The sequence below is a fragment of the Cannabis sativa genome, chromosome 4, assembly GCF_029168945.1.
Source record: "Cannabis sativa cultivar Pink pepper isolate KNU-18-1 chromosome 4, ASM2916894v1, whole genome shotgun sequence".
NCBI lineage: Eukaryota > Viridiplantae > Streptophyta > Magnoliopsida > Rosales > Cannabaceae > Cannabis > Cannabis sativa.
This window is the reverse complement of record NC_083604.1, coordinates 73,328,978-73,343,175: the sequence shown is the minus strand read 5'-3', so window position 1 is coordinate 73,343,175 and position 14,198 is coordinate 73,328,978. Positions and strand designations below refer to the sequence as shown.

The following is a 14,198-nucleotide window of genomic DNA, read 5'->3' as shown; positions in this document are numbered from 1 at the left end:
TAGCGTGATAATAGACAGATAGAGAGGCCAACGTGCGTGCGACCCTCGTGAGGTAGTAGAATTACATAAAAATATATTGGGCTAAACTAATCTTGTATTAAAATATAAAAGGGAAACTTACAAAAATACTGGAATTTGGGTTAACTTTTACAAAAATATTGTCACACAGAAAAGTTTTCAAAAATATTATGTTTTTATAAAACTCCTGTAGAACACAAAACAGAATAACTCAAAACAACAGTAGAACAACTAAAAAATACCAGTAGAACACTAGTGAAACTTAACACAATATATTGTATGAAACTTATAAAAAAACACAGTAAAAAAGTAAAAAAATACCGTCTGACAATATTTTTGTAAAAAAATAACAAAAGTTAGTATATCATGTAAATTTCCCATATAAAATCAAAGTCATAATTGGAGATCCATCTATTCCCTAACAATTAAGAAAATTAACCACACATAGTGTGGTTTATTATCTCAAAATATTATTTATAATCGGAATAATAACTAAAAAATAAATAAGAAAGAAGAACAGTTAAAAATTCTTAAATGCAGTTTCAAATTGCTCTTTTGATCTCTTAATATTTTCTTTCCTTTAAAATTGTATTTCTTCTATTTCTGGAAGTTGGTCTGACGCTGAAGTTATAATATTCTTTTTATAGGCTAAAAAATAATTAAAAAAAATAACGTTTGAAAAAAATATAAATTTCAATAGTATACGGATAGTGCTATCGCGCTTAAGACACGACGTTATAGCACCAAGCGAGATTTCTTGAGTTTACGAATGTTTAAAAATTCCCTTTTAATCGTTTTTTTTTTCTACTAGGTCAGCTCTATAGCGCCTCATAGGGGTGTGCAGAAAGTCATCCAATTCAATCCCAACCGACCGATCCAATCCCAACCGATCCAATAGAATCGGATATCCAATCATAATTGGATCGGATCAAATGTAAATTTTTAAAATCCAATTGGATCGGATCGGATGTTGGATGAGACATCCGATCCAATGGATAACCGAACCGATCCAATCCAATATCATCCAGTCCATCCAATCATATTTAATTAATATTTATAATTTTATATATTTAATTATTTTGTTTTAAAAAAATATATTAATTATTAATAAGTTTTACTGTGCACCTGCACATATTGATTTAATATTTTATATAATATTTGCATTTGATGTATTGGACTTGTTCATTAAGACTTTTGCTTATTAAGTTAGATTTTTGTTATATTTTTATTATGGGATTATGAAAATTAGGTTGAATTTGGATTAAATTATTTTTTTTATTATTGGATTATTAGGCTTTAAATTATGTTTTTTCATATATTTTTTTTTCTTTTGAAATTATGGCTAAAATGGATTGGATTCATCCATTGGATCAATTAGATGGATCCAATCCAATCCAATAAAAAACCAGTTAAAGCATCCAATGGATGGAATCGATCCAATCCAATACATCCATTGGATCGGATCGGATCGGATGACTCAATTCAATTGGATTGGATCGGATGGCAAAATCCAATATCCAATAAATAATTGGATTGGATCGGATGAGTCCAAATCCATTAGATGTGATCCAATGAACATCCCTAGCGCCTCACACACATCACCGTAGCGCCATACACACTTTTTTGTCATTTTTCTTATTTATCGATTTATTCGCTTCCCAATTTTAGCACTTTGCTCAAATGTGTATAGTTTATTCTAATTTTATCATAATTTCACTATTTTAAACTTAATACTGCATACTAAATAACACATCAAATCTATATAAACTTAAGAAATAAATAATAATTCATCTAATTAATGAACAAAAATAAATGTACAAATATGCACTCGTCAACACAGCAACTCTCTTGAAAGTTGTTAATATAAGGTTTAAATTAATGTAGTTCAATGTTTCATTCCCTTAACGAAATGGATCACAATTGTAAATAAAAAAAAAAAAGGTAATCTTTTTGTGAATTCTATTACACATTCAACTAACAAAACACAACACAACCATAAAAGTTTGTTTTAAAGGGTGCGGCCTTAATTTACCATTTCTTTCCTAATCCAAATTATATATAAACTTTTTGTATAGTAAAAAACAAACGCCCATTATGAGAGAGAGAGAGTCTCGATGTACAAAACCTGAAAATTTGAATCCATGACAAAAGAGAAAATAACTCACCATACACACATATATATAATAACTCTAGAATGGAATCACTATTAATGGTAAATGCACTTGTTTTTGAGAGTCAAAGGTGAGTTCATTTTCTTGGGAATCATAACCACCGAACACTGAATCCTCTTATAGAATTTGGGCTTGACCAATCTTCCTAACACATAAGCTCTTGAACGAACCATGAAATTAAGTGTGAGTGGCACCGGTTGAAGCGGTACTCCGTTCATGCTCATCAAGCTGGCTCCTCCTCCATACAATGGAATGCCACTCCCTTTCATTGTTACCTTAATCGATCTTTGACTTTTTCTTGACTGGTAAAACTTTCTTATCTGCAAATTAACAATTAATTATTATTATTATTATTACAAAACTCATGAATTAGTCATGTTGAGTTGAGTAGTAGTAGTAGTAAAGTAATTGTCCGTACAGTTCCAGTGGCAACTGTGAGTTGAGAATAGGAGAGATCTAGAGGTGATGAGGTGACATGGACCCCAAAAAATGTAGCTGTGTTACGAAATGTGAGCTTCACTGTCGAATTCATGGACACTAATTCAGTTGCCACTCCTGAGTGGTCTGTTCCCGCTTGGATCACAAATTGATCGAACAAAATGCTCTGTATTTAATACATAAACAACAAATTAATATATATTATAGGAATTCTCTCATTAATTTCTACTCCAAATGGCGCCTCCTCAATCAAAATCAAAAAAATTTATAAAAATACCATTTTGTATATAATTATTATAAAAATGTCTTATTTCGTATTGGTCCTTTAAAATTCACTCCAATTGAACTCTCTTGCATAGATCTCAGATGCACTAGCTAATCTCACTTTAACCCAAAAAAGATAAGAATAATGAGTTACATCACAAAATCAGGTTACCATTGAGAAATTGAACAAGTTATGTAAAATTAGTGTATAAATTAACTAATGAGACACAATGCAATTGAATGTTACACTTTCTTAGAATCAAATGTTAGTTAAGATTTAGATAAATAAGTAATCTTAGAAAAATTTCTTCAAATAAAATGTTGTGTATATATATTACCTTCATAATAATGGTAGGTCTCTGAGGCCGACTAGCACCCCAAAGAATCAAGGAAAAAACAGAGAAGAGTACTAAAAACCCAACAGTGAAAGCCATGAAGTAAGAACGACGAGACAGACCACGAGAGTTAGCATCATCATCAAGAAGCCCTTCTTCTTCGATCGAATCAAACTGGTCCTTCCACGGCTTCCAGCTCGACCCTTTCCGGTTCGAGCCGCCGCCGCCGCCGCTTTGTTTTCTTGAGCCAGAGAAGCGAGTGGAAGATGACTCCCTGGAGTGTGGACCGAGTGAGGAGTTGGAGTGAGAGTGAGGAGGCGATCCACCTGGACTCAGTACTGGGCTCGAGTTAAACGAGTTTGTGGTCTTTTCACCATCGTGGGAAGAGTCACGAGATGGGCTTTGAACGTAGTAGACTGGTCTGCTACCTCGACTGGGTGATCGGGAGGGTGATGACTGAGTTAGGCTGCTCACTTCCGAGTCAGTCTTGGCTAGCACCGACATTGTGTTGTTGTTGTTCTCCATATCAGAAAACAGAGGTTTCAGTTAATAGCTCCAAAAACAGAAAAAGAAGACTAAACTTTAGTTATATTAAATAAGAATAATAATAATATGGAAGAGTAGAATATGTAGAACGTAAGTAGTGCTGGGTTTTAGGGTTGATGCACGTTGTGTTATGTTTTGTTTATTGTGTTGGAAGTGGTGTGTATTAATGAGGCTAATTAATGTAAGAAGATGAGTAAATGATAGGAAACTGTGGTGGTCACATTCAATGGCCTTTTCTCTAAATTTTGTTTTTTTAGCATTGTTATTCAATTAGGTTGAATTAAGTATAATTTTTAGAGAGTATTGTTAGTCAATTACAGGGGTGACACGTTTAGAAGATGCTAGTCATTATTAGTACCTAATAACAATGCAATTTTTTTTAATAATTATTTAAATAAAATATGTGACATTAAATATTTAATTAATTATACTACCAATACTATAATACTCTTTAATTATAATGTATTAATGTTGTCTTATAATTTAATATGAAGTATGATCAATTTAATAAAAGGAAAATTATTTCAACAATTTAACAAGTCAAAACATTAAAAGTTAGACTTTTTAATTTATATAATAGATCTAAATTGAAGACAATGAAATCAACAACTACTAGGACAAAGAATCTCAGATTAAGTAGATGTTTCCATTGCATTTTTACTATAACACAGAAAATGTTGAACATATATAATATTAAAGTAAACGAAAAATGTCCTATCATTACATTCATGTAGAGAGTGAAAGCAGGAAAGAAAAGAGAGAAAGAGAATGCAAAGAAAGTTCACTTTATTCAACTGAAGAAGAGAGTATATATACAGATACAAAAACAGAGCAATTAGCTCATAACAGAAAACAGTTGACAACCACTAACTAACTAACAGAAATAACTAATCAAAGTAAAAACAGAAAACAGACTGAGACTAGTGAAGTGTGTTAACATCCCCCCTCAAACGAAAAGGGGTGGAAGCCATTTTCAGTTTGGACTTCAAATATAGAAATCTGTCCTTGGATAGTGGTTTAGTGAGCATGTCAGCCACTTGATCATGACTTGGAACGTATCGAACTGAGAGACTTTTGGCCAAAATTTGATCCCTGACAAAGTGCAAATCTATCTCAATGTGCTTCGATCTAGCATGAAAAACTGGGTTCGCAGCTAAGGCTGATGCTCCCTGATTGTCGACCCAAACAACAGGGCAGTGAGGTAACTGAATTTGCAGCTCAGAGAGTAAAGAACCAATCCATTTTAACTCTGCTGCAGTGTTTGCCAGAGCACGAAATTCACTCTCAGTACTTGACCGAGCTACAACACTTTGTTTCTTGGCTGACCATGAGATTAAGTTTTCTCCCAAAAACACAACATAGCCTCCTGTGGACTTTCTATCATCAACACAACTGGCCCAATCAGCATCAGAGTAACTCTGTAAAGTGAGATCTTTGGTTGGTTTCAGCAATAGCCCATCTGTAATTGTGCCTTTAAGGTATCTGAGTAAGCGTTTACAGGCCTCCCAATGTGAAACAGTAGGCTCTTTGAGGAATTGGCTAAGTTTGTTCACTACAAATGCTACATCAGGTCGAGTTAAAGAGAGATACTGTAAAGCCCCTACAGTACTTCTATACAGAGTTGGATCTTCAAACAACTCTGCATCATGGAGAGAGAGCTTTGTTGTGTTGGAAATTGGATTGGAACACACTTTTGCACCTTCCATATGAACTTTAACTAAGAGGTCTGTGATGTATTTTGTTTGAGACAAAAACATGCCCCTGTGATCTCTGAAAATTTCAACACCAAGAAAATAGTGTACATCACCTAAGTCCTTGAGAGAAAATTCTTTATTCAGATCAGTGATCAACCGTTTGATAAGATTCTGGTTAGGGCCTGTGACAAGGATGTCATCAACGTAGACAAGGAGAATAATGAGAGTATCACCCGAGCCATGAACAAACAATGAAGCATCAGATCTCGAACTAGTGAAACCCCACAGCAGCAGACTTGTTTTGAGCTTGTCATTCCAGGCTCGAGGAGCCTGTTTCAGTCCATAAAGAGCTTTGTGAAGGAGGCATACATGGTCAGGTTTGGACTGATCAACAAATCCAGGAGGTTGTTTCATAAACACAGTTTCAGTTAGCAAGCCATTTAGGAAGGCATTGCTAACATCAAGCTGAGTTACTTTCCAATTAGAACTAACAGCCAGAGAGAGTACAGTGCGAACTGTAACAGGCTTAACCACAGGAGAAAAAGTCTCCTCATAATCAATGTCAGGAGCTTGAAGATATCCTTTAGCTACTAACCTTGATTTGAACCTGTCAAGTGATCCATCCGCATTCAACTTGATCTTATGAACCCATTTGTTTTCTATAATATGCATTCCAGGTTGTTTGGGAACCAAGGTCCAGGTGCCAGCCTTCTTTAATGCATGAACCTCGGTTTGCATAGAGTTTAGCCACTGAGGGTCTTTGAGAGCCATTTGTAAAGACTTTGGTTCAGAGGGTAGTAGGGACTCGGGAAGAGGGTGCTTTGTGGCTAGATAAGCTTTGGGCTTGGAAATGCCATTTTTTGATCGTGTTACCATGGGATGAGTGTTTAGGACAGGGATAGAAGCTGCAAGGGTTGAGACAATGGTGGAGGTCTGGGATAAGGTCATATTTGCTGGGTTTGTGGGATTATTCTCTATGGGAGAGGGTACAGAGGCACCAGTGTTTAAGGGAAGGATACTGGGAATTTCTGGTGTTATTACAGGGTGGAAACTAAGGGTGTTGGTGTGTGTAGTATGGTCTGAGAGAGGCAAAGGGTGATTTTCTGGGATTGGTTGTAAGCTGTGGGGCCTTTGTGGTACATGTTGTGGCTCAACAGCAGCTGTGGGGACCATTGGCTCAGTATTTCGAGGAAAAGGACCAACAGGAACCACATTAGTACAAGTTTTAGTAGAAAAAGTAGCAGTAGGATGCATAAAAGGGGTTTCAGTAGGTACCTGTTCAGTATGGGAGTGATGAGTCATTCCAGGATAGTGTGTCTCATTGAATATGACGTGTCTAGCAATGAAAACTCGACCATTTTTATTTTCACATATATAGCCTCTATGTGCAGGTGAGTATCCCAAAAACAAGCATTCATCAGATCGATATTCCAACTTGTGAGAATTATAGGGCCTTAAGTGTGGCCAGCAGGCACATCCAAAGGACTTCAAGATAGAATAGTCAGGCTTTGTGTGGAATAAACACTCATATGGGCTGATATTATCAATTACAGGTGTTGGCAGCCTGTTGATAGTGTAAGTAGCACACTGAAAGGCATGCCACCAGTAGCTTAAACCCAATTTGGCTTGAGCTAAAAGTGTTAAGCCTGTTTCAGTGATGTGACGATGCTTCCTTTCTGCTCTACCATTTTGTTGGTGAGTATGAGGACATGGATGAGAGAACAAGATGCCCTGATCAGCTAGAAACCTAGCAAACGGTTTATACTCACCACCACCATCTGCCATGACACTTTTAATGGGTAAACCAAACTGTTTTTCAACCATACTCTTGAATTGAATAAACAATTCGAAGGCTTGAGATTTGACTTTCATTGGATAGATCCATGTAAAGCGACTATAGTCATCCAAGAAATGAATATAGTAACGAAAGCCATCTTTGGAGGGTTCAAAGGAAGGCCCCCAAAGATCAGTATGTATGAGGGCAAGTGGTTGAGTGGCTCTTTTAGTGGAGTTAGTGAAGGGAAGTCTATGACTTTTCCCTTGCTGACAAGCATTGCAGAATTGAAAATTCTTTAAGGTGCCTGTGTGTGGAATAGTGGGTAGAAGTTTCTGTAATGTGGACATAGCTGGATGTCCCAACTTACAGTGCCAGAGATTGATATCAGAGGAATTGGAAACATGAAAAATAGACTGCTCATTGGGAGAAAGAAAAGCTTCATTTATTGAATTTGTGTTACAAGATTGGTGTGTACTAGCACACTTAGGATTACAATTGCATTCTGTATTACAGATACAAGCAGTGGATGAAGACTCAGAAGTAAAAAGGTTACATTGCAGAGAAGATCGTGTGGGACTTGAGGAATCACCAAGAAGGTAAAGGCCATCTCTAGCTTTCCCTTTGAGCAGTACAGACCTGGTTGTCTTGTCCTTGACAAAGCACCAATTTTTGTGAAATTCAAGAAAAACGTCATTATCTTGGACAAGCTTAGAAACACTAACAAGATTCTTAGTCATGGAAGGCACGGTTAGAACAGAATTCATATGTAAAGGACAAGATTTATGAGAAGAAGGAACTGAAATAGAACCAGTGTGAGAAATAAGTAATTTCTTACCATCTCCTATGGCTACAGTGTCATGACCAGAGAATGGTTTTGAATCATCAAGATTAGCAGGGTCGAAAGTCACATGAGTTGTGGCTCCTGAATCAACATACCAACAGTTGTCCTCGCCAAAGTCTTGTATCATTGTGGTAGCATAGGCCTGAGGATCACATTCACAATCAATCTCAATCAAGAAAGCACGATTATTACCTGGTTTTGGTGTTGTCCAGTTCCTATCAAAACGATAGTGACACACAGCCGCAGTGTGACCGACTCTCATGCAAACTTGGCAAACAACTTTCTGAGTGGGAAACTTGGAAAAACCTCTGCCTCGACCAGGTGCAGTGGATTGATTGTTGTGGGCAAAAGATCGAACACCTGAGGATCGGCCTTGACCAAGAGCCATATTGGCCTGCATTTTGACATTGAGCTCATTCATAGCTAGATGATGCTCAATCCTGCTTTCATGGGAGAGAAGAAGAGCCTGAACTTCTTCGATCGACAAGGTGTCGCTTCTTGATGTGATGCCAGAAACTACTGAATCGAACTCAGGGCCAAGGCCATTTAGGAGCTGTAGAATTAAATCTTGATCATCAACAGGTGCTCCTGCAATAGCCAGAGAATCAGCTATAGATTGTACTTTGTCAAAGAACTCAGAAATAGAAAGATTGCCCTTATGCACATGAGAAAATTGGCCCTTAAGTTGAAGACGCTGGCTTTAGTTTGAGAGGCAAACTTCTGTTCAAGCGCACGCCAAACAGAATAGGAGGTATCATAATTTGCAACAGATGCAAGAACAGTTTCTGACATGGATGATCGTAATCAGGAGAGGAGTAACTGATCCTTTCGTCGCCAGTGGAGATATGTAGGATTCGAGTTACCATTGAGCAGTGTAGAAGGAGGTGGAACGCCTGTGAACAAGATCTCATCGAGATCATGTCCAATTACAGTTGGAATTACTTGAGATTTCCAGGAAAGGAAATTCACACGATCAAGTTTGACAGTGAGGGAGGAAGACAGAGAATTGGAGAATTGGAGAATGGAGTCTGAGACTAGTGAAGTGTGTTAACAATTCATACTAATTTTTTTTTTTTAACAATACATCCATATTAATTATATATATATATATTATATATATTAATATGTGAATGTGACCGTGTGGTTTTCATGATCACGAAACACACATATTAATAACATTGATATAGGTTTGAATTTTGATAGAAGTATTTTTTTTCCTACAATTATAATTAGTTGTTATAATAGTCATCATCAGCAAGATTATTGAAGTAATAAAATTGTCAAAATTCAACATGTGATGCAAGCATACTTGTATATAAACATATATATGTATATATAACTTGTCAAAGTCAAAAGTCGGCCCTTATTGTGGCTGAATCTAAGCATATTATTCATACAAAATGAAAATAATAATGGGGTTTTTTGGTACAAAAATTGTGGATTGTCGGAGGATTAAAGAAGCCAAAACAAGCAGTTACCAACTTACCAATACATAGTGACCATTTCATTATTCTGACACACACACAGTTCAAGTTCTATATAACACCTCCAGATCGATCATCTGCCAGCTTAGCTGGTATTACTATTCCCAAAATAATTTCAGCAGCCACTGATTTATTAAACACCACAAACAAGACCTACCATTCAATATATACCATATAAAGTGGAATGAGTAATGATATGTTGACACAAACACTACACAGTACACACTGTATTTGCAATTGTAACCAACCAATTTTACTGAAAATACAAAATTGGTACCATCTATTTCTAATATTGCTTGTATGGTATCTTTTGTTTCTAATAACTGAAGAATTATTAACCAAACATGCATGGGTCAGGTCAGGTCAGGGGCTAAACTAATAATAATCTTAACCCATGTATGGGAATGGGATCCACACCAATGAATGGTAAAGATTCGATATATACACTAAAATCTTAAAGAGTTGTACATATATAATTTAAATTTCAAGATGTTTTTCTTATTTATTTTTAAATGTTGTTGCATCATAAACCACAGACAGCTATTACCAAGCAAAGGTCAAATCCTCATGCAGTGGTTATGGGATGGGATCCCATTGTGTAGTCAGTACTCTATGAAATTGAAACCAAAGTTGTACTCTTATTTATTGCCTTACCTTGAAAATAATAAAGAGGGGATTGATTCATATTCTCATATAATTGGTGAGAACCCCTCTTTAAAAAAAAAAAAAAAAAAGAAGAAGATAGAAAAAACTGTGAAACAAATGAAGAAGAGGGTGTATACTAGTACTGTATTTTATTTCAACAATTTCTTTTTTTGGTACCCTTAATTTGGCCTTTTCCAAAAATCAATTTTGTTTTCAATTATTTATTGGGGAAAATCAAAGTATGAGACTAGAGTTTTGTGTATCGATGTTGGAAAGTCATCAATTTTTTTGTTCTTTTGCATGCAAGATTCTTAATGCTCAAATAGATTGATCAGAAGGGTACAAGAATGAATAGTATATTCTCATCTCATGCAGTGAAATGCCACTTTTTTATTTTTGTCTTGAAAGGTGTGAAGTATCATTTTTATGTTAATTTATATTTGTTTTGGGGAAGTGGCTAATGGACATTGTAAATGATAATCTTATAATCCAATAGATAATGGTTGTGCGGGAACCCAGGGGTACTGAGTGCATATGGTACAACCATTAGTCAAGAAATTAATCCTATCAACACTAGTATTTTGGAGTATTGAGTGCATATGGTATAGCTGTTGGTTTCGCATAGTCAAGAACGTTCGAGACTCACAGAAGTTGGACATTGGTTAGACACGTGATTAGGTGTATGGGCACGTAAGTTACAAGTCAAATTATATGTTTATGTTGTATGTTTTTCTAACTGAATCTGTTGACTCACAAATATGTATTTCCTGTATAGGTAAAGACAAGGTAAAAATTAAATAATGGTGAGTCTAGAGTTTAATGAAGATCGTACATATCTAGACAGTTAGACCTAAAATGTTTAGCTCTTCGGGACATCATGAGCTCAATTTTGTTAGTTGTTGGGTGACAACTTTTGATTGTTTGTATTTTGTAAACTTATGTATATATGTTTAGTAAAGTTTATAATTATTTTAAAAAAATATATATTTAATCATACTTTTCATTAAACCCTTTGATTAGCAAAGGTTAACACAATATTAATTAAGAAAAACATTGTAGCGCACTTACACTAATAGGGCGTTACATAATATGTCAACTAAAAAGTAGTGGTGCTCTAGGCTTTTGTGGCTTATAGAATGTGAATAGAGCATTTCTATCAAAACTTGCATGGATGATTGTCTCTAACTCTGAGAAACCATGGGTTAAAATATTGGTGGTGCATAAGTATTGTATTAGAGGATCTTTCTGGTAGGGAAAGCCTCAGATTCTAATCCTTGGAAAAGTATTCTTGGTGTGAGAAATGTGATGAAGAGATAGTGTTGTTTCCTGGTGGGTTCAGGGTCTAACACCAACTTATTATCCCAACCTTAGGTCCCTGATTATGATGGCACTCTAGAGTGTTATTTTCATAAGTTAGTTTCTAATGATTCTGATTTGGGGAATTCAATCAATTCTTCATATTAGAATCCTTCCCCCTGGCTGTGAGGACCTGTGTGTGTGAAAAGAGGCAGCTAATGGTTCTAATAATGCTTTAGGGATATTCTCTGGCGGATAGCCAGTGATATTCTTTCTACTATGGACAAATTGCTTTAGGCCTCTATTTTGCTTCAGGAAAACTTGTGTGTTTCTTGTCTCCTTGAAGAAGAAAGTGCCCTACATCTATTCATGAATTGTTCAATAGCTCGTGCTATTTTGTTCTAGTCAAAATGGGGCATCAGAAGCTGAATTTTCAATCTCCTTAATTTCCAGTTTATTGACTGGATTTTTACTGTTGTTACCCCTCCAAAGAGAGATGAATTTGTGAGCTTTACATCGGCTTTGTGCGACTCTATCTGGTACGTGAGAAACCAAAAGATCCTTGAATCAAAAAGTACTGATATGCACTTTATTTCATTATAATCAGCCAGTAAAATCAGTTCTACCAGTTGCAATCTCCCTAGAGCCTCATGACGATTCTTTTTCTTGCTCTTCGGGCAATGAGTTTATTTCCCTTCTTGTTTGTGGATCATTTAAAGATGGAGAGTGTTGAGAATCATAGTGGAGTAGCTCATGTTCTTATATATAGCGCAATTTTCTACCATTTATTCCATGTGGGACATTGTCCACAATATTCCCCCTCAAGATGATGGCTATTTTTTTGCTCATCAATCTTGAACCGTATCAGAGTGGACATGGTCACTATTTGTATAGGTGCGGATCGGATATGATCACTTGCCCGCAAGGGATATGGCTCTGATACCATGTTGAGAATTATGGAGTTCCATCTCAAAACCAATTGGCAATGAGTGGAGTAGCCCATGTTCTTATATATGGCTCAATTCTCTACCATTTATTCCACGTGGAACATTGTCCACAATAGAGAGGGTGGTCTTACTACGATTGCCTATAAGAATGGAATGTGTCTTAAAGTAAGTGTCAATGCTTTTCATGCTTCTTATGTTCTGGAAACAGAAATTATGACAATCCTCCTAGCTAGCTTATCATTTTGCTTTAATTATTGGCAAGGGTGGAAGAACGTGAAAGTTTTATCAGATTGTCAAGTGCTTGTGGTTGATCTCGTCTCCCTCGCTAGAAAATTTTGACTCTTCTTTTCTCTATTTCAAATGTAATCAAGGATATATATGTTCTTGTAATTTTGTGTTTGTTGAAAGGTCTTGCATTAGACTTGCAGACTCAGTTGCATTAGTTAGGGAGCTTCACTCCTTTGTGGTAGCCTAGTTTTTTTGTCGGTGAAATCTCAATTTGCGATAAAAAAGACAATGGCTTGTTTTTGAGTAATAACATGTTTCGAAATGCATCATTATTTAAAGTAGGCCATAATTAGTACTTTACAAGGATTAATGATAAAATATTTGTGGCCACTATATATCAGACTTATCTACATAAATGATCAGTGAGCCTAGAAAAACTTTTGCTTTCAACACCTTTAAAAAATATCTTTGTAACTCTGGAACCACTACTAGAACTTAAACCATCCATCACAAGAGTGATTAGAAAATATTGTAATGATTTGAATCTATTTTGGTATGTATTTCATTCCACTAATTTTGCATCATAAACAAGCTCCTGCCTTGTTGAGCTGGATATGGCCAGTAGGTGTGTTTATCAAACCACTTAAATTGTTCAAATTGTCCGTACCGCACCGCACTGTAAAAAAATATAGTTTGAAATTCTTTGCGGTGCGGTCGCGGTTTGAATTTTTCCTAACCGCGCGGTGCAGTGCGGTTTGCGATTTTGAATTGTTAATGTGTGGTTCATACTGTACCGCACCGCACATTATAGAAATATTAATTTTTATATTTATTTAGGTTTAATATGTGAATATCCAATCCAAAATCCACAAATTATTGTATTATTAAAACTTAATTTTTTTCATATTTATTTTCAAGCCTTATGATTTTTTTAATAAGTGATGTTCAAAATTTGTTGTATTTGTGATAGTTTAATTATTAGTGATAGTCCAAATCGCAGAAACTCCAAAAATCGTACCGCATTGCACCATTTTTTACAGTGTGATTTCTACAATTTTTAAGTTTACAGTGTGGGTGCGGTTTGATAAATTAAAAAAAGTGCATGTGCAGATTGGTTTGAAAAAATAGTCAAAAACTGTACCGCACCGCGAACACCCTTAATGGCCAGCATCAGCATCCAGGCGAGGGATTTTGAAGTTATCTTGTACACATTTTGAGTGGGCTTCTGGGTGTGGTCCAATAGCTTCTGGGCTTAACCAAATATTATTTCCATTTATTATAGAAAAAATTGGACTTTATATTTTTTTTATATTGCCTTCTTTTAATTTTACTCACCCTTTTAAAATTTATCATTTTTACCTCTTTTTTCAAACACTATACTAGTTTTGTCCCTCTCAATCTCTTTTATGCTCTTCTCACTTTTTCTATTTTTATTTTCTCTAAATAATTTAAGAGATTTTTGTTCTTTTCTTATTAATTATTTTCTACTACAATTGCATTTGCATGCATGTATG

The 14,198-nt window shown here is 35.5% G+C and overlaps 1 protein-coding gene across 1 annotated transcript; it reads right to left on the bottom strand.

Moving 5' to 3' along the window:
* Positions 1–2,082: 2,082 nt before the first annotated feature.
* On the bottom strand, positions 2,083–3,995 carry LOC115715301 (uncharacterized). Its single transcript, XM_030644151.2, has 3 exons — positions 3,230–3,995; positions 2,608–2,793; positions 2,083–2,509 (listed from the first exon to the last, which is right to left on the bottom strand). Exons 1-3 carry the CDS (start codon positions 3,749–3,751, stop codon positions 2,225–2,227), a joined length of 993 nt encoding a protein of 330 aa, XP_030500011.2. The 5' UTR covers positions 3,752–3,995; the 3' UTR covers positions 2,083–2,224.
* Positions 3,996–14,198: the final 10,203 nt, after the last annotated feature.